The sequence below is a fragment of the Equus caballus genome, chromosome 15 (genome assembly GCF_041296265.1).
Source record: "Equus caballus isolate H_3958 breed thoroughbred chromosome 15, TB-T2T, whole genome shotgun sequence".
NCBI classification, from domain to species: domain Eukaryota; kingdom Metazoa; phylum Chordata; class Mammalia; order Perissodactyla; family Equidae; genus Equus; species Equus caballus.
Window position 1 is genome coordinate 81,658,410 of NC_091698.1, and position 25,480 is coordinate 81,683,889.

Consider the following 25,480-nt stretch of genomic DNA (forward strand, 5'->3'; position numbering starts at 1 on the left):
ATCTTTGCTCCTGGGGAGAACCAGGAAATGCAGGTTAGTGGCCTCATTCTTGACCACCAGTCAGGCCATTTGTATCCTCTCTGGGAACGATGATGTTATCTAATGTTCCCTTTGCATAGGGAGAGCAAGTTTGATCAGCATTACTGGTGTAGAAAGATGGGAGTGAGGGTGACTTCTAAGGGGAAACCAACCAGAGGAGCTCATTCAAGCCAGGACTCATTCATGATGGCTGCTGTGCGCCAGGCACTATCCTAGGTGCTGAACAAAAAGTCTACTGAAAAACAGTTTCTCCTTACCAAACTATGATCTCACGTTCACAATCTCATCTGATCCCTATCGTAGCCCCATGAGGCAGTTCTTACTCTTACCACCACTTGACAGATGAGGAAACTGAGTCACAGAGAATTAAGCGTCTTACCCAGTGTCTGTTGCTCAGGTAACTAAAGGCAAAACCAGGAATCAAGCACAGTTCCACTGACTGGACACTGTCTACTACACTTTGCTATCCAATTAAACCCAAAATCCAGAGAGAGCTGTCCCGCCAGTACCCCTCTTCTGGGAGCTGGGATTAGCTTTCCTTGGTGCTTCAGACACATTTCATTATCTCTCTCTAATAACATCCCTGTTAGCTCTCGACTTAACCACCTATACATCTTACTGCAATAGGAACACACATCCACATCTCTTCTCATCACTCTGAGCTTGGTCCCTGCTCTCTGGAAGGGGCCCAGTATAGGGGAAACTTGGATGCTTTGCCCAAAACACTTCTGTGACTAACCAGCTGCAGTGCACTGGTTTGTTAATGACCATGGAAACATCTTCTTTGCTTTGTCTCCACTGACATCTCTGTCTTAGTCTCCATCCCAGCTTTGAAAGTGCCTCCTCAGCTGAATGCAACAGCCCAACATCTGGAATATCCAGCTGTGGAAAAGGCTATGTGGATAGCTTCCTGTCACTGCTGAGAAGATGATAGATCGCATCCACTCAGCTTTACTCTGAGCCCACCTGTCAGAGACTTGCCTTCATCAAGGCTCAGGCCTGAAGCCTGAAGCCCTGCTGCTTATCCATCACAGGGGAGACCAGGGAAGAAACTCCAAAAGCCTGGCTTTGTTATGAATTTTCCTCATTTGGCGATGTCCCTGGGTGAACCATTAAGAGTTGAATGTGGAAGATTAAAGCAGTCTGTTTTAGAGAGGAACATCTGGTTCATTTGTGCTCTTAGCAGTAGCAGCGCCAGCCAGTTTCACTTCTGCTGCTTGGATGGCAGGGCCAGCTTGATGTGAGGAGAGGAGGGCCAGAGGGAGGCCATAACTGCTCAGCCCTCCTGAGCAATCCTTATCATTTGGCCTCCAGGCCTTTGCCCAGGCTGTCCCTGCCATCTGGGATGCCTTCCCCCATCTCTTCTCCACCTGCTTAAACCCTGCCTCCTCCCTCATGCCTTCGGCTCCCAGTAGGCTCTCCTTCCCCAATTGGTAGATACAACACTCTGTATCTACCATTCTCCTTAGTTTTTCAGCATCTACTACCCCTACTGCCATTTTGTGCACAAGATGTACCTTGAGAGTCTCATATTTGGAGCTCACAAAGGACTTACCAAAGTGAGGACAGAGTTGGGAGCAAAGCTGAACTAAAATCCAAGTCTCCTTCCTCTCTGCTTTTATTTTCCTTGTCTAACAAAGTCTGTGACTCATTTTCTCCATCTCAGTGGAGATGACATGCTCGTCCCCTGTTCATCAACATGGGCTGAGATTTTGGTCTGGATAGAGTTCATTTTTGCACTGTGGAGGTCATATGGTGATGGCGGCTGGTTTTTGGTATCAGTCGGGGTTCCAAGAGCTCCTTCCTGCCTCAACTCTGCTAAGGCGTATATTTACCTCTCTTCCAGTTCTGGCAATGTGGCCAATGGGTGGAAGTAGTGATTGATGATCGCCTGCCAGTCCTGAATAAGGATTACCTCTTTGTGCATCCTCGCAAAAACCAAGAGTTTTGGCCCTGCCTGCTGGAGAAAGCCTACGCCAAGTAAGGATGGGCCCACCACTCAGCCCAGGGCTTCAGTGCTGGCCCTGCCCACCTGGCTACTTGCCCTGACAGATGCTCCCCACCAGCCAACCCTGGGACTTTCAGAAGCTCTGCTGAACACAAGCAATGCCTCTGGGAGCATCAGAGCCTTTGCCACCCAGCTGGGCATCCTCCCTAAACAATCACTGTTTTCAAGGCTGTGTTGGGGCCATGGGGAGAGCCCCAGAGGCACATAGTGAGGGGTGGGCAGGACAGAGCTGGACAGAGATATACACTGACAAGGATATTATTGCAAGGGCTGATATAAGGGCCCAAATGAGATATGATATCATGGTCAAAATCTGATGAGAAGGCAGAGAATAGAGGAAACAATCTCGACTTTCTGACTCACAGAGAGTCAGGCTGAGGCTGTCCAGGGGAGTTGGCACTGAGCAAGGCCTTGAAGGATGGGTAGAATTTCAACAATGTGAATGATTCAAGCAAAGACGTAGGGATGGGATGATGCAAAGTGAGGTAGGAGCAGTTGGGGACCTGGTGTGGCTGCTGTGAGATTGCACTAATGTGTAGGGGCAGGGCAGGAGTTACTTGATATTATGTGGTCCAAATGCCATGATTCAGGGCCTACCTTCTGGTGTTGACAAGCTCAAGGACTTATAAACACCCCAACTCATATGTGTTGCTTAGATTCTTGAGTTGCTTTCATTCAACAGATGTTTATTGAGCATTTAACCAGAGGCCAGGCACTATGCTTGGCACTGGGATAGAGACTCTCAGACTGGCTCAGGTGGGTGTGTACAAGAGGATGTGTGTGTGAGAGAGGTCACTGTCATAAAGAGCCACATAGGCGGGGGGATGCATCAGAGCCAAAAGTCAATTCTAGGTGATAAAAGGATGGAGGACCACATTTTCAGGAGAAAACGTGTAGCAGAGAGTATCACCAAATCAGATTCTTCAAAGATCGTCCTAACCAACCATCATTTTATAAATAGGGAAGCCAAGGCCCCAAATAGTGATGTGGCAGGTGGAAGCAGGCAGCGTGAATCTGCTAAAGTCTTCAGTCATTTGACCAGGGGACATCTTTAGCAAGGCTGAAGACTGTGCCCAGTCCAGTCCCAGGCTGTTAGGAGCGGTAACAACCCTCAATCTACCCCTGTCCCTGTCCTTCTTGAGGTCACAATCTGAACAGTGAGACATTTCAAGACCTCTTTTTTGCATTCTATCTTTTGAGCCAACTTGTGAAAAACTAAAGCTATTGCTCATTTCCAGTGTCAGGAAGAACTGCTCATTAGCATTTGAGAATGAAGCTCAGATAACAGCCAAGGTTGTTGAGCCAATCCATATGTTTGGGGAGGTTAATTCACTTCTAAGCTACTTACACAAACACTGTCATTATCTTTCCAGTATGGATTCTGCCCTCAACACTTCAGGGCGTCGTTTTTTTCCTTACGAAAAGGGAGTAAAGGGGGGAACATGGCAGTTCACTTGGAGAATTAGAAAGCTTGTGGGCTGAAATGATGACTTTGACCCCATTTTGTTAACAACTGACCTAAGGCAATCATTCAGCTTGAAAAGAAATAGGAAAGTGGACCCGGAATCCACATTCCACCGCCTAAAGAAATCTAGCAGAGGATAAAATGTTTCAAACTATTAAGCTATTTAAAAGCTTTTGCCGCCATCCAAAGAAGGAAGTTAGAGAATGCAGGAAGGAATCAAATAGAATTATAGCATATCAGAGCTGGAAGGGACCTCTGTCAGCATCAAACTCTACCTTCTTCTTTGAAAAATAAGGAAACTTAGGCTCAGAGAGGTGAAATGACGTGCCCAGGGTCACACAATGTTTGGGGCCAAGGTGGGATGAGAACTAGTCTCCCTAGTCGTGTGTATTTCCATCATTCTTGAAACTGTCAGCCCTACACAGAAGGATTTGTCTTTTTACTTCTTTGGAACTCAGTGTCAGGTACACAGGGACCACAGCAGAAACATGGAGAACCCATCCGTCCAGGTGGAGATGGCTCTCTTTCCCTCCAAAAGTGTAGGCAATACCGAGTGAGCATGTGGACTCCAAACTTTCAACTCTCCTTGTGGCTGGAGAGTCTGGAAATGAATTGGTCAAGGCAGTCAGAAGTGGGGAGAAATCTCTGTCTGCAGATGTTTTCCCCCAGAGGTCATATGACAGAGAGGAGACTGGGGGACAAGTTCTGGTAGGCTGCATATCACCCTCTATAGAATCTCTACAGTTAGAAATCGCAGCATTTCAGCATTCTTTCTGGCTCTCATTTAGACATCTGAATTATCCCTTCTTTCATATCATTGCCAGGAGATAGACATTTCCCCAAAATAAGGCTGAAGCAGAGAGACGCAAACAAGGCTCTCTCAGAATTCCTGGGTTCAGGTGACAAGGCGTAGTGACAGGTGTGGGGAACAGTTCTCTCTATCTTTCCTTCCCTTTCTATCTCCTGTCAGCAAAGGGGGCTAAGAATAGTTGCCATGTTCCTGAAGCATCAGTGGGATTCATGAGCTCATGTTTGTAAAGCAGAGAGATAGCTCTTGTCAAAACACCCAGCTGCTGCTGGGACGAGCTTTGTGGGCATTGTGGAGAGACAGTGAGAGAAGATGCAGAGAGAGAGGGCTGCTGGCCGCCAGTCCTTTCCCTTCTATTGGGTGTATCTGTGGTGACTGCAGATGGTGTGGGTGTAAGACATCAGACAAGGCCCATAGATCCTGAGGCTGTGGGCCTGAAGTGATGGGACAGGGCCCCATGGCTGCTTTTTCGCGGTGGCTCTGGCGCAGCCCTATTGAAGCCAGGGAGGGCCCCTGAGTGAATCACCTGGAAGGGGCTGACACAGTGCAGATGTGGGCTCTGGAAAGGGTTCTAGGACCCCAGTCTTTGTGAACTTCCCGTACTCTTAGCAAAGCTCTCTTAATTTAGGACTAGGAGCCAGAATAATACACGTGGGTAATCAAGAGAGTCAGGCACTCGACCCAAGCAGGCATAATCCTGATAAAAGGCAGCCTTTGCAGTTGACTAAGCAAACACGCCAGAGATAAGAGTCTAGTACCAGGCCTCACCCTGGGTCAGAGAGAGGCAGAGATAGATAAGATTCAGAACCAGTTTTAGATCCAGTTGAGATCAATCTGTCATGTGATAGTTTCTGCAGAATTTCCCTTTTGTCTGTGTATCCTTAGCTTCCTTCAATAAAAGACTTTCTACGCCATTCAAGGCATTCATACCTGGGACAGTGTCCTGCTTAGAGTGGCTGCTCGATATGTATTTGCTAAAGTGAATTTACATGAATTCTGGGTGATCCCTAGAAGGAGAGAATGACAGGGGTGGGAATATGGTGAGAAAGGAGAGTCTGAGGGGGCCCAGAGCTGACCCAGTCAGCCTCACTGTTTCCAGGTCTCAGGCTGAGGACCAGAAGGAGAAGGGTTTTGTCCAAGGTCTCAGGTCCCATTAGAGGCAGCAGTACAGACGCAGTCAGGCCCCTGACCCTTGCATGGTTTTGCATTACCAGAAAGAAAGCCATGGAGGAGCTTCCCCGATGCCACCAGCCTCTGAAGGGCTTGGCCTCCACTTGCCCATCAGGGACAGGGGTGCTCAAGTCCCTGGTGAGAAACCTGAAGGACAGGCGTAGTCCCATGGGCAACTTTGACCCAGGAAGCAGCCCCAGGGTCTCCTGCCTGGCCTGGCCTCAGCTCCATAGCCTTTGCCCTGCCTGTATTTTGGGATTCCACGGGAACCTTTCCAGCTCACCCCACTGACTGGAACTTGAGTTCTCAAAACAGATCTGACCTCCCCTGGTCCCTGCTTCAGTGGTTCTCCTTGTGACTGATCAATCCACCCACTCTCCCAGGAGCACCAGTCAGCCCACGATGGGCACCCCTCCACCATGCTCTTCCAGCTCCAGAAGCCTCCCCGATTTGATTCTTTCTCCCTAGAATGCTCGTCCCACTTGTCCTGACCTGGGTAAAACTGAACTCAGAGGTGTACCCCTCCCAGAAGCCTTCTCTAGACCCCCAGGCTGGGCTCAGGCACTTCTTCTCTGTTCCGAGGTGACCCATTTGCTCTCAGAGCAAATAGACACACAAGGAAGGCAAAGAAACTTGACGTGTCATTCTAAGGAGAGAGTGTCCTGGTGGCCAAGGGGGACCAGGACACTTGGTGTGGCAGAGGGGGAGACAAGTTTGAAGGTGGAAGCAGGAGAGCTCAGATTTGCTGTGCCTGATGATGATGGCAGCAAGCACACCCTCTGTGAGCCAGACACTTTTCCATGTGCTCTACACGCATTAACTGGCAGAACCCTCACCACACCCACTGAGGCAGGTACTGTCACATGCCCATCCCCCAGACGAACAAAAGGAGCCTTAGAAAAGCTCAGCCTCCTGCTGAGAGCTCATGAGACGGGGAGCCAGGAGTTGGACCTGGGAGGGAGGGCAGAGGCGCTCTGAAGAACAGCTGGGAGAGTTTCAAGTGGTTTGCTTTGGAATGTTAGGTAAGACTTGTCCTCCTCTACATTACCTTCAGTAAAGTCAACTTATCGCCCTCATGATTCTGGGGCGAGTGGGTTAGTGCTGAGAATAGGAATGGGAATTCTGGACCAAGGATTGCACGGAGAGAGAACAGAGGCTGCTTGTGGCCACAGTGGGTGTCAGGGTCGTTGACTGTGAACTCTCTGAGGGCAGGAATGGGGTCTCACCCATCTTTAAACATTCAGTGCCCTGAATGGTACCCCAAACACAGTAAATACTTAACACTATTGTTAAACTGAACGGGAAACAGTGGATTCTCATCATAAGAATATCCAGTATTCATTAAGGGCTTGCCGTATGCCAGGCACTATGTAAGCCTAGCCCCATGAGGTTTAAGTAACTTGTCCAAGGCCAAACAGCTAAATATGTAGTGAGCTTGGGATTCAACCCCTGGCATGTGGCTCCAGCACCTGCACTCCAGACCTCTACACAATACTGCTGCTCGTGGGGCTGCCCAGGCCCCAGAGACCAGGGGAAGGAAGGTGGTGAGGGTGGCACATCTCTAGAATCTCCATCCAGGCGAATACAGGTGGGTGGCCATGGTCTAGGGGTGGATCAGGCAGTCCTTCACCTGGGAAATATGCAGGGGTCAGGTGTGCAAACTCCATCCCCAGAGTTCTCACCCCAGGCATTGAGCTGACTGTCTCCCTCCCAGGTTTCGAGGGTCCTATCTCCACCTGCACTATGGCCACCTCCCTGATGCCATGGTGGACCTCACAGGAGGGGTGATCACCACTGTCAACCTGCACTCCTCCCCTTCCGACCTGGTGATGATGGTAAAGATGGCAGCCAAGGCGGGCTCCCTGATGACCTGCGCCACCCCAGCAGGAGTGAGTAGACCAGGAATCCCTTTGCACTGGTGCCAGCCTTTCCTCCCCCGGGAGTGTTCATCCACTGGCCCATTCAGCTGGTGAGAGGAATGGCCAAGCAGCCGTCACAGAGCACTGACGCTGTGCTTTACCAGGGTCGCCTCATTTAATCCTCACAGCAGCCCTCCTCCGAGATATGGATTGCAGAGTTAAATGATCTCAGAGAAGCTAAGTAAAATGCTCATCACCACACAGCCAGTAAGTGGCTGAGCAGGGGTTCAAATGTTGCTGTCTAACTTCAAAGCCTTTACCTAGTGCTTGCCGGTGACCAGGAGCAATGGGTCCAGAGTGACCAGGGAGCCCTCTGATTCTCACTGAATCTAGAGGCAGCACCCCAAGGGCAGTGTGTCCCATTTTAAAAAGCTTGGATAACTCTCCAAATGTATTTGAGTCTGTTCTGAGACAGCTAGTGCCCCATCCACGAGGACGCTTCCTTCACTCTTAAAACATGTGGACTTTGAGTTACACATCCCTAATCTGAAATGCCACCCAAAAACTAAGATGCACTTTGAACTCCAATTACTCCCAGCACAGGGGTGGTGGGTATTCCCAACTCCTACAAAATGCTCAGCAGACACGTTTTGTGCTGTGTCTCACTGGTGATGAGTGATTGGAGGAGCAAGCAGCCCATGTCCTCAGGACTCTGTGGGGTCCTATCAGTATGGGGTGTTCTCCCGATGTCTCGAATACCTGGACCCTCAACCATCCAGCAGCCTTTAGACCCTGCCTCTCTAGAAAAGAGTTCCAGGAACATATGCCATTCCAACGTGAGTCAGTAGGACGCTTTCATCAAGCCACATCTCAGCTGCTGATTGAATTGTGCTTTTCTACTTTGAAGAGGCTGTGAATGTTTAATGCTTCTGCTTTTCTCCTTTAAGCCAACAGGTGAGGCCACGAGAATGCCAAATGGCCTGGTGAGTCAGCATGCCTATACAGTGACAAGCGCTGAGCGGGTAAGTCACCCATGGGCCATGCCCCAGTGTTCTGGTTCCTGGGAAGAGGACTCAGAATCACATGCCTTCAGCAAGCCCAGCAATGCCGAAATGAGTATCTATCATTCTCACCCCCATGGTGGCGCCCATCATGGACAGCCTCAGTTTCTTCTATTCATACAGAAATTTTGGTGTCCCATGTCCTCATCCCCCAGGGACCCACCAGAGATCTTGCTATCCTTGAACTTATCTCAGATAGGCTGAGTGTCTAGACTAGGGGATTTGCCCAAAAAGAAAGCAGAATGAACTACACAATTGACTCTGGGGGAAGTTTTGCCCTGAAATGGTTTTATTTGTTAGGTACCAACTAAACTGCTATGACAAAGACACTCCAAAATACAGGGGTCCAACAAGATAAAATTCCTTTCTCCCCCAAGTGAGCAGGTGATCCCAGAGCTGGTAGGTGGCTCTGCCGTCCACAGCATGGGGCTTCTACCTGGGAGCCCAGGGCAGCTGCTCCAGCTCTCCTCATCTCCCAGCCAAAGGAAGAGCAAGAGGCCAGGGGACTCTTTGGTACATCCAGACAGAAGGCGTACATCGGAAAAAACACACAGCATTTTCCTTCAGATCCCATTAGTCTGAAGCTAATCAAGTGCCATACTGAGGCCCAAGGGAGTCTGGGAATCATACCACCTACCTGGGCTGCCATATGCCCAGCTAAAATGTTATTCCCATGGGAGAGGGGAGGATGGCTATTGGAAGGCAGTCTTTCCCCTTGATGTAAGAACTGACTTTGTGTGGACAAAAATGTATGTAATTACTGTGTGCAGTACCATTTGGTCTGGAAAACACTGCCAAAGTCCAGCCTCCAGCATTCATAAATGAGGAAGCTGAGACCTCAGAGGCAAAGGTCTTTCACAAGGTCACACAGCTACTTGAAATGGCTGGGCTTAGATACCACGCCACCTCGGTTCCTATCTAGCATATGCCTAGCACTTCCTGGCCTTGTGATGACTTAATACAAATGTTCCCCCATGTCTGTATTTCTTATAACTCTTGAGGTGTAATAATGTCTTTCTAGGCCCTAAGAGACAGTGTTCCAAACTCCAAGATACATTTTTCACTGGTATTTATGGGCCAAGGAATGCAGAATGTCAGGTTCTATTTCTGGCATGCTTTCTCATATTTGCCTTCCCTCTCTCTGTATCAACATCTCTCCTGTCCATTGACCTAAGGCCACCTGCTCCATTGTTTCGTGTGTTGGTGGACGTTCCAATCCACAAAACAGGGGCAATATCTTCTGTCTCCCTCAGGAAATCAGTAACAAATGCTTCCGCTGCACAGTGTCTGGGAGACAGCGGGCACCTAATAAATGCTTCTTGGATCAATGGATGAGTGTGTTTGCATCACTGAATGAATACATTTGTTCTTGGCCTATGAAGCTGGCATCACTGACCCTCCATCATAGAACATACATGAAGAGCTCAAAAGACATTTGCCACAAGCAGGGAAGAGGTCGTCCTGATAGACCCAGGCCAGAAGAGATCCCAGTCGCAGCGGCTCCAGACTCCCTTCTTCTGGATTCTCCCACGCCCTTCTCTGAGTTCTCAATGGGAACAGCCAGTGCCATCATCACACCTGGCCACATGCGGACACTCTGCTCCCCGCAGCTCCCCTGTCCCAGATGTGGACAAGTCCAGGCTAGGGATAACAAATCAGTTTTCTTGTGTGTCAACATTGATCAGTTAGCAAAGCTACCTGGATTACTATGTTGACGAGACTCTGGCACCGCTTCCAGATTTGAGGAAAGAGAGCTGTGATCAATTAATGACATCTGTGCCGGGCATGGAATGAAGAAGCAGTGGTACTTGCGTGATGTACCTGCCATTCCTGGACAAGGCCCTTTTTATGCATTGAGATAGCCTTTGTATCTCCTCAGGTCACAGGGAGGAGGGGCTTGTGTATCCACAGGTCCAGATGGCCATGGAATATGAGTCTCCACAAAGACATGGCCAGGGGATGGCAGTGACTGCCATGTTATCAAGCAGTCATGTCAACATCTAGGGTCGAGGTGATAGAGATGAACTTGGGAGTTGGGCTGTGGGCTCAGCTTGGGTTTGGGTTCCTCATGATTCTGCTCACAGCCTGAATGTCTGCTCCCCCAGAGCACACTTTCAATTGTTCTTATAATACACTGAGCAGTCTGAACAAAGGACACCTCCCCTGTAACAGTAGGTGATCAAGACTACGTGTCCTCTATGGTCAATTCCTGCCATTCTGTGGCTGCTGACACTTTCCAGCATATGCCCTAAGAAGCACCAGCCTGGAGAGATCGTCTGTGAAAGCAGTTTTCCAAATGTTTGGAAAATGTTGCTTGCCATGTCCTCTGCTTGGAAATTCACAGTGGACATTAGCATTTTAAAGGCTCTGAGAAGGCCTGTGTTAATGCTACAAGTATAGCTTGGTTTTAATTTAAGAAACCATTTTTTCTAGGAATAGTTATCAACAGCCTGTGGAACTAGCTAGAATTCAAGAGAATACATTTGAGGAAATACTATCCTAAGATAGATAACCTGGATTATCTCTTGCTCAGTGGCACCTTTTCTGAGAGAGTTGACCAGGGTCAGGGGTACAGTCAGTAGCCAGGAGAATGAGGCAAGGAAGCCAGCCCATTCTCAGATGTAGCTGTGACCTTGGCCTTGAATGGACTCAAGCCACCTGGCCAAGGCCCATGTGATCACCACTAGGGTACTGTCAAAAAGGAGTGACATCATTGGACAAGGGCCCAAGAACTGGACTTGGTTAAATGTTCCTCCTCCAGAAAGAGGAGGTTATAACTCTAACCATGAGTGCTAAGATTAAACAAGCCCATAAGTGCAGTGTGCTCTTTAATCTGCTCATCCTCCCTCTGGGCGGGACACAGACAGGAAGATAAATGAAATTGGCATTTTTTATTATGTACCTAGCGCAGTCGGTGACTCCCCTGGGCAAGGGGGTAGTGTTTATCTGCATGCCTCATTTAGCCCTCTTTCAGCCCCTTCCCGTCACCGGCCACTCTTCTCCCCCCTGCCTAGCTGAGCCCCGGACTGTCTGTTAGGCACTGAGTGTGGATCATTAAGCTCTTTGGGCCACCAGGCAACCATTTTTCATGTCCCTACTCCACGGGCTCCATCAGGGGCTGGTGGTTAATAATACACCGTGTGCAAGGCGGGGAGTGCCTGGAGGTGGGGCAAGGAGGGTCAGGATGCTGGGTTTATGCCAAGAGCCCCCCATCTCAGGTAGGATTAAAAGCCAGAGCACCTTTCATGGCAGTGCAGTGATAGAAGCAGATGGAGAGGAGCCTTACCCAAGCCGAACTCCTGGGCCCTTGACTGACGGCACTGCTCCTTCATGGCAATCACCTACTTGTGATCACATGGACCTTGGCCAGGTGGCTCAGGGGTCATACTGAGGCCAAGGTCACGGCCACATCCAAGAATGGCCTGGGCCCCAGAGCAGCTATATCTTTTATCTACTCCCAATTCCAAGACTAGGAGCCTGGGCTTTGGACACTGACAGTGGCTGGGATCAGAACTCTGCCTCTGCCACTTACTCTGAGGCCTTAGGAAAGTTGCTTAACATCTCCGATGCTCGGTTTCCTCCTCTGCAAGAACAGGATTTTGTGAACATCTACGTCAGAGGACTGAAGGATGTAACACACAGCAAGCACCAGCCAGCCCCGGCTCCGAGCCCTGCCTCCACACGCGAGTTTCTCTTCCATCTGGGGATATTCCACTCAGGGCTTTCTCAGCCTCCTCTGACCTGGAATCGCTGAACCAGTTCGCCCCTTCCCTCACCCCTCCAGGCCTCTGTCTCCTCAGACAACATCAGCACAGATCAGTATCACAGCTACAACTCAGTCATCCTTTAATTCCTCTCACAGGCTGAGGGCTACTGGATCCGGGAATGTAAGTTCCAAGGACTATGGTTGTTTTGCTGTAACTTTTCTGGCTACAGTGGTCTGAAGGAGCAAGTGTGCCAACCTCCGTATCTGGGAATGAGTGAGGATGGGGTCCCAGAGGAAGGAAAGTTCAGGCCATCAAGGTGCCCTGCTCACCAACAGAAGCAGGATGATGGGGACCTGGTGCAGGGCCAGGACTGCAGGCTAAGGAGGGCTAGCCTTGGATATCTCCACTCCCAGGCCATCCTGGTCTTGCTCAAATCAGCCTTCTCTACTGTCCTTGCTCAGGACAGCACTGTGTAGCCCTTGGTACAACTCCCAATGGGCCACTGGCATGGAAGCAGCTTTGTCCATGGAATAGAGACACCAGCTCTATTGGAGGATGCCAGAGACCCATAAAAATCTCTCCTCTGCAGCCCGTGGCAACATCTCATGCTATTTATCTGCTATTAAATCTCAGCTCGCCCAAGTTCTAGGATGCAGTCATATGGAATGATGAAGTTGCACCTGCCCTGCAAGATGCTGAGCAGGAAGCGGGGCTGTTTTCTCCTCTATCTCATTCCAACTCCACGCAGGCAGCAGAGAGACATTGATTTTTTTTCCTTGCAATTTTTTTTTTTTTCCTGGCTGCAGCCAAATGAGGTCAGAAGTTAAATTAGTCCTTGGAGGTGAAAAACAGCTGCATTCATATCCCTTCTCTCTGCTGACTTTTGCTGGATTTTTGCTGGACTTTTGCTGGACTTTTGCTGGACTTTTTCTGTTCTTCTTTACAGATTTGGTACAGGAATGGCTGGGAAGATCTTATCCACCTGTGGAACCCCTGGGGCAACACCGAATGGAGAGGGCGCTGGAGCGATGGGTATGGCATCTGAAAACCTCTCTCTGTCCTTCAGGAGACCCAGCTTTCAGAAAGTATCTTGCCCCCCAAGGGCGGCATCTATCTGTCCTGCTGTGGATCTCACTGCAGGCCTGTCCAGTTCACCCCTGTGTGTGGCTGTCAGTCCATCTCACACTCCCATGATGCCATTTGCCAAGCATCTATGAGACACCTACTGCATACTGTCTATACTAAGTACATTGTGTTAGGTGGGTACTGGAATATATACAGATGACAAGACCCAGTGTCTGATCTCCAGAAGGTTACAGTCCAGAGCCGTGAACCCACATACCCAGAATTAGTTTTTAAAGGGACTGGGGGAGGCAGGGCAGAGCCAAGTTGGCAGAGAAAGATGGAGAGAAGGAGCTTTAGCCCATGGATTCTAATCCTGATGATGCTATGTCATCAAGATGGACAAGGCTTCATTTTGGGTGATTGGGGGAGCTGAGGCAAAGATCTAGATGATCTTTTTATTGAATCCACCTGGGTCGCCCATCCTGCCCTGCGGATCTGGACTTTCGCATGTAACCCACGCCTTGCTCACAACAGGAGTGAATGGAGCTCTGTGGGTCTCAGAGGCCCCTGTTAGCCATGTCCCAGCAGCTGCTCTCTGACCTGTGGGACCCAGCTGTGTGGTCAGTGGTTCCCAGGGAGCTGGGCTGGCATTTCCCAGCTTCCAGGAGGACTGACCCCTGGTCCCTTTCCGTTTGCTGACTGAGAATGAGAGCAGTCCTGAGAAGGATCGAGGGCCAGCCACGGGTTACTTGCTCCTCTGGGCAGCCTCCGAGGGCCTGTGCGTGCCCATGAAAAGCGTGAGGCAGCGGCAGCCACAGCACATCGCTGGGGTTGAGGGGGAGGAGGGGGAGGAGGTAAGGAGAACATGACCTGAAAGGAAATGCGAAGCCTTCAGACAAACAGAACAGGACCCAACAAGCAGTGAAAATCAATACAGTGAGAGGTGAGCTCTGGAAGGCAAATGCAGAGCTGGCCAGCGTCCCAGCCCCAGATCTGGGCCACCAGAGCCCCGCCCGCCACCTAGGCTAGGCCATGGTGGGGATGGCTCTGATGCTCCGTGAGCGCCCACCGCTGATGTGCGCCTGCGCAAGCCGGTGCTGGGCAAATGTGAGCAAACGTCCTTGCGCTGGGGCGGAGGGTAGGGAAGCGAGGGAGTGAGGGAGGAAACAAGCCACATGTATTCATAGAATAAACCTGGATGTGCCTCAGATGTCCCCTGGAGAACAGGGCAGCCGATCCCTTCCGCAGAAGGGGAGTGACCGTGTGAAACCATGAACTGCTGGGCGGTGTTCGTATTTGCTGTCGCCCTTCTTCCCTTATCTCACCTCTAGTCTCCCTTCCCTCCCAAGATTATCTCTTGCCCTTTCCAATGTAAATCTTAATAACCTCTGGCCTTTTCCAGATCTTCCCAGTCATTACCCCGAGCTACCAGATATGGCCCAGGGAATGATACAATCGGCCAGGATCCCGGATCTGGGGTTGGCTGTTGGGGTGGGACTGGAGGAAGTGCCATGTCAGTGACACCTTCCCCTTGGGTAGGAGAACAGCCAATCAATTCACATGCGTTGATAGTTTGCCCATGTCTCCCAAATATCAAATGACCGGTGACCACAACCGAGGACATCAGAGATCAGGGAAAAGAAACTTCCCTCCAGCTGCTGTGTTCAGGGAAAGCTTCATGGATGGGACTGAACTTGAGTTCAACCTCAAAAAAAAAAGGTCTGACTCACTTCAAAAGAAATCGCTGGGTAGGCGGGGATGGGTAGGTCACTGTGCTGAGCCCAGAACATTTGTAGTGTGTTCAGGGCCAACAAGCTGGCCTGAGGCAGGGGAACCTGAGACAGAAGTGTTGGGAACTGGGCTGGAGCCCAAATGCCAGCTTAGAAGTTTGGGTTTACACCCTCCAGGCCTGGGATTCATGAAGGCCCTTGACCAGGAAGAGAGGTGTGCAGAGCAGGAATTAGCGGAGGGACCGTGCACGCTCTCCATGGGGTCATGTACTTCCAGCGCTAAGGTTCACCGTTTCCCACCAGAAACCAGGCTGGAAGGAAGCGGCAGGGGCTGCATAATCACTGTCTCCACACAGGTGGTCGATCTCCTCCCTGCTTTTTAAGGAGTGGAGATGGATGGAGAGAGCCACATGGTCTAATCTCAGCCGTAATTGAAATTTCAGTCGCACACACTTAAAGGCAAACTTGCATGAATCGATAGTGTATTGATTTACACTACATTTATTTTCCCTTACACACTGCAGAAAATGTAATTATTGCTTAATTATAAAATTGCCATTTTACAATAACACATCTGACTGGCTCAGCCTGCAGCCAGAAGCCTGGGTGGTGGTCCCTGCCTCACTCTCCCAGCACAGAGGTGACCCAGGCCCTCCATGCAAGCCACTTCCAGAGAAAGATCTCATGACACTTCTGTGCCCTTGGGGCCTGTTGCCCATGAGCCTGCTTCCACTTTGAGGAGTGGACTGAATAAGGGACAACAGCTCCCTTCTGCCTGTAAGGGTGTCGTCCTTCACCACAGACCCTAGGACTAGCTTCTGGAACACGTTATCTCAATGAAGTGGACAGCTTTAATTATTAATTAAGCAAGCAAAAGATTATTGCATGCCTACTATGTGCCAAGCATTGTGTTAAACCCCTGTGACGATATAATGGTGAGCAAGCCTCACAATATCATGGTGCCTGGAGTGTAGTGAGGGATAGCAAGAAATCAGTGAGCACTAGTGACACAGGGAACTAAGTGCTGAGACAGGAGTGGTACAGGGTGCCATGGGGCCTCAAAGATGGGGTACCAATCCCAGAGGTGGGGCAGGGGCACCATAGGGAGACATGCAAGGTTTCTCAGCAGAAGTGCCTTTTAGGAGGAGAGAAGAGTACAAGTTCTTGGTTACAGGACTGAAAGCAGGAGGGGGGTTCCAGGAGAGGGAACAGCATGGTGAAGGCCAAGAGGTTGTTGGGGGTGGGGTGGCATGGACAGATGGACACGGGACAACACAGGTATTTCTAAGGAAATGAAGACAGTCATTGCTTCTGGAGCATAGAATTCAAGCAAGGGCAGAGAGAGAGCTGCTCAGGTAAAGCTGGAGAGGGAGGCAGAAGCCAAGGTTCTGTTTCAGGAGTGTGAACTTCATCCTGAGAGTAAAAGGGAACTACCGATATGTCTTCAACAGGGAGAGGCCATAATCAGACTCTGCTTTAGAAAGATTTGATGTCCGAGTGGAGAGCGGATAGGAAAGCAAGCAGGACTGAGTTGGGGAACTCTGAGATGGAGATGGTTCCTAAAGCAGGGAAGCAGCAGTAGGGATGGCAATCAGTGGATGGCTTTGAGAGGGGTTAGGAGATAGAATCAATAAATCATTAATTTTTGGTGATTGTTTGGATGTGGGAGTGCGAGAGGGAATGACTCCTTATGTTTTCATTCAGGCAACAGGAGGAGGCAGAGGATAAAGTATCGTGTGGGACGCGTTGATTCCAAGGTCACTGTGGGGCTCAGGTGGAGACGTGGGATGGACCATAGCCTGTATCCATATAGAGCTCAGGAAAGAGGCTCAGGCTGTTACAGTTTGGAAGCCCTCAGCATACAGAGAATGCTGAGTCTGTCACTAGGTAGAATGCCAGTCTCCACGTGCACCCCAGGAACTAATGGAGGCCTGTGCAAGGGGCCTCTGTTGGGCCATGTGTGGTTGAGATGAAACGCTCTGGGAGATCTCACCCTATGGTCTGTCTGTCGATCCTCAGGTCTCTGGAGTGGCAGGAAATCCATAACCAACAGAAAAGCCAGCTGTTTGAGGAGGATAAAAACGATGGCGAGTTTTGGTATTTACTCTTCTTTTAAAATTATATTTTAAATCTTTAACTATTGCTCAAACCCTCCATCCCTACCCCTTTCCCTAAACTTTTGAAGAATAGAGATGAGCTTTGCAGAGACCTATGTAGAAAGAGCCTGTTTTTTCCACCAAGACAGAAAAGCTTTGGATGGGAAATTATTTGGGTGCTCCCTCTGTGTGAAAGGCATTTCAGCTCTGAAATATTGGAACTTCCATGAAATTTTCATGGTGAAAGGAAATATTGACACCAAAGCTTTGAAATCAACAGTTTCCTGGAAACTTGGAAACACTGTTATTATGCCTGTATCTTCTCTGCCATCTTTTGGGGTCCCTGGAGCTCCACAGTCTCCTCTGGCATGAACTGTGACCTCCCAGGCCTGAAGCTAGGGTTCTGAGTGAGACATCAGTGTCATCACCCTGCAGCTACTTAGGACTAGATGTTTTAAAAAAACATTCTCAGCCATATGCTCGCATCTTAAAGGATAAGATGGACATTTCTCTGAGAGGTTATCTGGTTTGCTTAGTGACATCTTTAAATGAAATCTAGCATGTGTGAAAAGGAGCCTGGGTCTAAGTAATTAAGAATCAGAGGGACAAATGTAAATTAGAAGGAAAACTATTTGTAGTATCTCTACTTTAATCAAAGTACCAGGTGGGATTTTAGGTGTTGAATCCATTGTATTCTGATCCAGTCCTCAACAATAAATTTGGCAAAGTGTCCCAGCAGAAGGTGATTTTCCTAGCAGTGTGTAGGACCCATGGCAGAGAGAGACTGGCAGTCATCCTGCTGGCCATGAGAGGGACATGCAGAACCAGAATTTGACTCTGTCCTTGCCCTCCCAACTACTGGTGGGAGTAAAAGTGTCCTTGACAGTGGATGGGCCAGAATGAGGCTCTGATCTTTGGCTAGGACAGTGGTAAGTCAATGGGTACTTTAGCTGACAGGCAAAGGTAGAGCAAAGTAATAGGAACCCCCATCCTAAGGACAAAACTAGTGGTCATTGAGTGATGTGTATCTATTTTTAACAGGATGTCATGTCGAGATTTCCAAGAGAACTTCTCCTGCTTGTTTATATGTAACCAATTTCCAATCCTCCTGGACCATGGAAACATGCCCCATGAAAGATGGTCCCAAAACACGTTTAACGACCGTGCAATTCCAGGCAACACTACAGGTAGTTATGACATTGGTAATTATTCTGCCAGACGGGAAGCTGCCAGCCCTAACCCTGTCCTGGCTTCAGGTCTCAATGGCCCTTGATTCTGGACCATCAGCCTGAAGTTGAAAGGAGAGGAACTTGTCAGCGTAAAGGGATAGCCATATTTTCCCAAGGGAAATGACTGCTTGTGGGGGTGGGCAGGAGAATCTCAAATGTGCCTCCCCTGCACTTTCGTGTTCTCCCACTGTCCTTCTACTAACCTCCACCCACCTACCAGAGTAGGACAGGCTCACTGCTCTTCGGTAATTGTCCAGGACAGTGCAAGGGGCTTTGGAAAAAACACACTAGACAGAAGTCAGGGCCTGAGTTAAACCATTGCCTTGCCATATACTGGCTTTGTGACCCTGAGAATATAGCTGGTCTCTCTGTCCTCAGCTTCCCCAACTGTAAGCAGTGGAATTAGTAACCCATGTTTGCCCCTTGAAACCAGAGTACCATCCAGACACAAGGGAGAATGTTCCTGCCTGTTTGGGTTGATGTATCCTGCAGCAGGATGCTGAGATCCCAGAGGTAGGCACCTCAGAACCTGCCTTTGGGCTCCCCTGGGATAAATCTTGTTGATTGTGACCTTGGGAGAGTCATATATTCTCACTGCACTTCCTGCTCCCCATTTGTGACACCAATGCATAAAATAGCTCCCTGCGAAGACGAACTTGAGTATGCTTACACATCCTTGATTGAAGAGGCTGTACAAACAACATATTTGTATGTGTGTGTGCCTCTAGACATGTGCGTTCCCTTTCCAATGCCTGTGGAGAATCTTTTTCTTGAATGACCCGCTACCCCAGGGTTTCCCTCTTTTCAACCTCCAGCTCTTCACTCTGCTGGTCAGAGAACCTAGTCACCTGAAGGCCATGGTCACTCTAAGGAACTGCTGAGTCACTCTTGGGCAGAAAATTTACTGATTCATCTTCCTGACCTGCACCTGTCTGACTGTGGGGTCAAAGTCCTCTTCCCTGGTTACAGTGCATATTAATGAACTAATCAATATTATACATTGAGGCCATTTTAAGCAATTCCTTACAAGGGAGAGAGGGAAGGGAGCCAGCCAGCACCTGCTATGTGCTGCTAAGTGCACTGTAATGTATCATCTTGTTCAGCTCTCACAAAAAGCCTATGACTGTGATGGCCCTCGATGTCTCCCCATTCCTGTTTCAGAGCTTCCCAGTTGTGACCCAAACCTTCTGATGTGTATTAATTCATCTCCATCTTGACTTGTCTTCATTCTTTCATGCGTTTGAACCATGGTTTTCACATTAGTTCTCTCCCTTGCTCTGGCTTTGAAGAGCACGCTCGGGTAGTAGAGTACTATAAATTGCCATCTCTCTGCCTATTTTCCTCTGTCTCCGTTGGTGCTTGGGAGATTGACATCATTTCAAGGCCCTGATGGGTATCACCAATGCATAAGTTCATGCATACCTGAGGACTCTGGAATTCCACTTATTATTACCAAAAGAGCCCTCAACTTTGCAGTTTAAGAAACATTCTCACCAAGTGGGGAATATTCTTCCCCTCCTTGTTTTTGAGAGGAGAAGACTGAGGCTCAAAAAATAAAGGTTGTGCCACAATAGTAACTGTCGGGGCTGAGACCCAGGCCTTGGGTCTCCAAACCCAGAGTTTCTTGTCCAACCCGCAATGGCTGTCTAAATGGACATGGCCCCACCTGGGAGTACCAGGAGCCGAGTTAAGCTCCTATAACAGCTCTTTCTGCTGCAGAAGGACTTCAGAGGGAGACACAATCCATCTTCTCTGTGCTCGAGAGCATGGAAGGATACAATGTCGTCATGTCCTTCAACGTCAAGCCACAAAATTTAAAGGCAGAAGACGAGAAATTTCCACTCAGCTTCCATGTGTTCAAGGTAAGGCAGCCAACTTCAGGGCTTCCCCTTTCAGGACATTTGAGAGAGCAGCTGGCCAGGCTGGGAGAGTTCACTGAACCACAGCCTTGGAGATAAAACCCAAAGGGCTATGGAGTTCATCTGGTCCAACTCTAAATTTGCAGGAAAACCTGAGACAGAGAGGAAATTAGACTTGATGAAGTTTTCGGTGAGACACATCTCTTGCCCATGTCACTTGTCAGCATTTCCTGGCATGCTGCAGGCTCTAATGCTTGTTTCTCAAAGAGTAGTCTGACCCAAGATCAATTGTTATAATAAGGCAGATTCCTGGGACCATCCCAAACCTTCTGAATCCGAATCACCACGGACAGAACCTGAAAATCTGCATTGTCACGAGCTCCCCAGATGCTGTTTATGCACATGAAAGTTGGAGAATCATTGGTTAAACTTTGGAGGAGTTTAAGGAAAAACACAATCCTGGTATAAAGCCAGGAGGTATGTTTTTCTCTTATATTTAGACCAAAGTCCAGTCAGCTCGGCGGTTGGTTTGCAAGCATCTGCTTGGCCACTAATCCAGCACCAGGTTTCCCTCTCCACCCAGCCTCCCCTCTCCTCTCATGGCACTCTCAACCAGCTTTTCAGCTCCTGAGGGGCCATCCCCTACCACCACACCTGTACCTACCCCAATTGAGAGTAGGTAATCCGGGGATTCATTTTTTTTTTAAACTACCACTTAAAAGAGTTATGAAAGAAAATCTGATACCTCTGCTCCTTCCTCCTCCCAAATAATTTGACACATCCCAAAGATAAAGCGAATGGTTCTCAAATCATATACCCCACAGCCTCTCTGCACCGATGTGGTGAACTAAGATCATGCAACCATCACATGCTGGGGTCCCCTCTCCTCATGTTAGAGTTGAGGAAACTGAGGCCCAGCAAGGTGAAGTGACACGGTTAGAGTTAATGGCAGAGCTGGGGACTGGGCACCAGGTGTCCCCTAAGCCTTCAGTTAAATATACCCTCTCTGGTGGAGCTCTGATCATAGCATCTCCAGGAATGATCTCAGTTTCTGTTCACTGAGACTAAGGCAACATTCGCAACCATGATTCTTAGCCCATATGGACAGGTGGGGCTCCTAGGTACACCAGTCGTGGCAGGGCAGTCCTGGACGCTGGCTGTGGTTCACTCTAATAAGAAGGCCTCACTGATATAGTCTTTCAGAGTTCCAAGCACCTTCACATTCATTGTCTCAAAAACCCTAGTATCCCCATTTTTATAGATGTGGAAGCCAAAGCTCAGAGATCAAGAATGGCCTGTCCAAGTTGCAGCTAGGAGGTGACAGGGCATTGCTTGATACCAGAACTCATGGCCCCAGGTCCAGGGCTTTCAGCTGGGCTCACACACTTGCGTTTCTGGTGATGCTCACAGCTCAAGGAAAAACAGTGACTATGGCTCTAGAAGGAGAAGAATCTTCTGGGTTCTGCTCTCTGAGCACATTTCCACTTCCTAGTTACATGAACTCAATGGAAGAGAAATTTTTGGGATTTAGCACAATACTTTTGAGGTACCTCGAACCTGCTTAGATTATCAAAGAACATCTAAGGATGCAGTAGTGGACAATCGTCATTTTTATCACCACCAGGCACCTGAACACTCTTCCACTTGGTGGAAGGCAGGGCCTAGTCTCCCACTGCAGCAGCCAAAGAGGCCAAATATTCCCTCTCCCCAGCCCTTGGAGGCAAAGGGGTAGATTGGTGTCCCAGTCTTGTCCAATTAGATGCTCCCCTCAGCCCACCCCACCACACACAGTCTCGGTCACTCTGGGCTTTGACTCTTGAGGAAGTAACTATAAGGTAGGACCAGCCAAGGGATTATTTGCAGCAAATCTTTGGGCCCAGCAGCAGTAATACAGGCAGAGCCCGTGGTGGTGTCCAGCTGTGTTGCCACATCTTCTGGTTCCTACACATTTTCCAAGCTGCATTCTCTAGACTTCTCATTGACCCTGTAAGCTATCCTTCCCATAAATTATGTTCTGCTCACCCCACCCTTGGTTGGTTTCCATTGCTCTCAGCCAAGAATCCCAACTGATTCAAGTGCCTTCTAAGAAGCCCCTCATCCTCAGAGTCCCCCAACTCTCACCTCTGAAAAGAATTGGAGGAAAGGAGTTAGGAAGGGCTGGAAAAGAATTGAGGCATCTGGTCTACCGAGCCAGATTTACACAGTTCAGGGCACCAGAGAGGACAAGACCAGACAATGTCTCAGCCAACTCTTCCCTTTCCTAATGAGAGACAGAAGCACAGAGAAGGTATGAGGGCTGCTCCAGTACGCAACTCCTGGGGGTGCTGTTCACATTGTCATCTATGAGCCTGGTGCCCCAGAGCTGGGCAACGAAGCAGCTTTGTGTTAAATAATTTGCCCAAAGTCTTTATAGTTCAGAAGCCCTGGAAAGATTGTAATCACATGTTTTTTAAGTGCTGCAAGGCCCATTTCTCTACTTTTCAGTCAAAGATGCATTATTTCTCAGCTGCCCACTTTTCTTAGGGGCACTCAGATCCGAGATCTCCTCAGGGTCCTTGGAGATCCCACTGGGTCTTGCAGGATCCTGATCAAGTAAAATGCCAAAGAAGAGTGCAGATCTTGAAAACTGAAGAGATGCTTCCGTTCATTTCACAGTTCAGCTGAGAAACAGGCTATGGTGTGAGGCCAGCCCGCAGACTCTCGGAAGTCTCCAGGGCTCTGGTGGTGTTAGTGGGTGCAGTGCTGTCCAGATGACAGCTGCGTTTAGTGCTCTGGGCCTCTGTGGGCCTGTGACTCCCCAACTGCTATGGGAACACTGCTTTGCCTTGCAACAAACCAAACATAGGTGGTGTACAAATAGGCAGGGAGAAGACAGGACAGAGAAAAAGGGCAAGGGTGGACGAGCCATTTCATCCTCACCCCAAAGCTCCTCCCCAAGGCTGGGACTTTCCACCTCCCTCCTAGTTCACCCCTGGTCTGCAGAGAAGTCTACCTAGGCAAATCGAGTGGTCCTGGTGGGGACCAGGATCAGCAATGAAAAGAACTAAAAGCCACCCCAATGGTGGAAGACAGTGCCTGTAATTACAAAGGAAGCAACACAGCTTGCTGTGTTCTCACCTCTGCTGCTTGGACTGCTGAGCCTCAGTTTCCACATCCATAAAATATAGAGCCTAGCGTCTGCTTGCAGGATTACCGTGACAATCCAACGCATTTCACAGAAGCACTTTGCAAACTGTGGAATGGCTTAAAAATGGGACTGCATCCTCGGTGCTTCCTTCTGCCACGCGGAAAGACTGGGACATAGGTATTTCCCCATTCAGACACGCACATACAGTCCTTTCAAACCCTGGGGGGCCTAGAACAAATTCCTATCGTATTTTGCAGTGGTCTAATGGACTAAGGAAGTTTTCTTCTTATCAGAGCTCCTGATATTGGGGAATTTCCATTGGTCCAGGTTTTGCTTTACATCCAGGCCCCATCAGTATCTGACTTCTCCCAATTTTATCATCATTGCTGTAAAGAGTACCCACAGCTGGCTGAGCTGATGAAGGGACAGTCTCCTTCTCCCAGACACCCTCTTCCCCTCCCTGATTTCCTTCCCCTCCGTGCTCCCTACCATGGGTTAGGTTTCCTTTTTCAGAGCTCCACACAGGGAATGAGTAACCATCCCCGTTCACCCCAGGGGGTGCAAGGGAACAGGCTGAATGTTCAAGAAGAAGGAAGGCAGGGCCCTGAGCCAGGCTGCCCGGATCCGCTCACTTTCGTGTTTTGGTTTGGGTTCCTGAACGTGTTTTTTTTCTTCTTCTCCACAGATTGACCCTCAGGTATGGCTCACGGCAGCCCTCACTGGGCTTCTCACACCTCTCTTGTCATCCGTCCTCTTCCAGCACCCGTGGCCTTGATGCATCTCTCGCTGTTTGGTGGCTGCAAATTCGGTCTGCTATGTGCTGTAACAGATACCAGCTTAGACTATCCAAATAGGTCAATGGTGCGGGACACATTTTAGCCGTCCTGGTCTAAAGACTGACCCCCAAGGGCTGCTCCCTAGTTTGACATTCCAAGAGGGGCTGCAGCCGTGAAACCATCTTCAAGCATTTGGCCTCTAATAGATAACACTATGCAGCCAGTTCCTTTTTTAAAAAAGTTATGTTATTGAAGTCATATTGGTTATGACATTGTGTAAATTTCAGGTGTACATTATTTTATATCAGTTTCTGTTTAGACTGCATCATGCTCACCACCAATAATCTAGTTTTTATCTGTCACCTCATGTGCCTCTTTAGCTCTTTTGCCCTTCCCCACCCCCTTCCCATCTGACAACCATTAACCTGTTCTCCTTATCCATGTGTTTGTTTATCTTCCACATATGAGTGAAATCATACATGATTCTTATTTCTCTTAACATAATACCCTCAAGGTCCATCCATGTTGTTGCAAATGGCATAATTTTGTCTTTTTATTGCTAAGTAGTATTCCAGTGTGCCTGTGTGTGTGTATGTGTGTATATGTATACCACATCTTCTTTATCCATTCATCTGTCGATGGACCCTTGGGTTACTTCTACATCTTGGTTGTTGTAAATGATGCTGCCATAAACATAGGGATACATAAATCTTTTTGAATTATCGATTTCATGTTCTTTAGATAAATACCCAGTAGTGAAATAGCTGGATCTTATGGTATTTCTATTTTTAATTTTTTGAGGAATTTCTATACTGTTTTCCATAGTGGTTGAAAGAGATTCAGGGCTAATCAAGGTCCCTTGGTAGGATCTTTAACCTCTCATATTCTTTGTCAGCTCCCAAATACCCCACAGCCTGGATGCACACTGTGCAAATGCAATTTCAAGGCACATCCTTTAGCTTCTTTTACAACCAAACTGCCACCCATCATAAGTAGATATTCTGGCTTGGCACTGGTGATATGTGAGTAAGGATGGAGAAGGACAGGTAGAGTTTGAGAAGCTTGACCTCACAGGCACTCAGACTCCTTTAGTGGAGGTGGGCTCTGTTGGGCTGTCGTTGCCAAGTGGAGGCATGTGTGTGGGGACCAAGGATGGAACAGAGGGAGCGGGATGTAGCCACAGCCAACAGGTGGTGACTGTAGCATGCTAGTGGGTCCGGGGAAGCTCCTCCAGGCCTTCCAGGGTGCCCTAGCAGGTAGACAGAGGCCAGACGGGTATCTCTGAGCAGGAGATACTCAGAAGCCTGGGCAAGAAGCAGACAGCAAGGAGGCCTCTCTGTCACAGCAGAGGCCCAACCACAGAGCTGGGTTTATGATCTGACTCTTGTGCCTGGCACCCCAGTCATGGAAGTGGAACTTCCAGAAGGGTTTCAAGGGAAGCACTCAGGTGCAAGGAACAAGTTGGTGTTGTAGTTCCCAGA

At 49.0% G+C, this 25,480-nt stretch overlaps 1 protein-coding gene across 1 annotated transcript in view; it reads left to right on the plus strand.

The window, feature by feature from the left end:
- CAPN13 (calpain 13) overlaps positions 1-25,480 on the plus strand; it is an 83,399-nt gene that overhangs the window by 35,930 nt on the left and 21,989 nt on the right. Inside the window, exons 5-12 of the mRNA XM_014731228.3 lie at positions 1,886-2,019; positions 7,205-7,379; positions 8,297-8,371; positions 13,064-13,149; positions 16,932-17,009; positions 18,050-18,195; positions 19,957-20,099; positions 23,909-23,920. Coding sequence (XP_014586714.1) covers positions 1,886-2,019; positions 7,205-7,379; positions 8,297-8,371; positions 13,064-13,149; positions 16,932-17,009; positions 18,050-18,195; positions 19,957-20,099; positions 23,909-23,920 — 849 coding nt within the window. The remainder of the gene's footprint in view (positions 1-1,885; positions 2,020-7,204; positions 7,380-8,296; positions 8,372-13,063; positions 13,150-16,931; positions 17,010-18,049; positions 18,196-19,956; positions 20,100-23,908; positions 23,921-25,480) is intronic.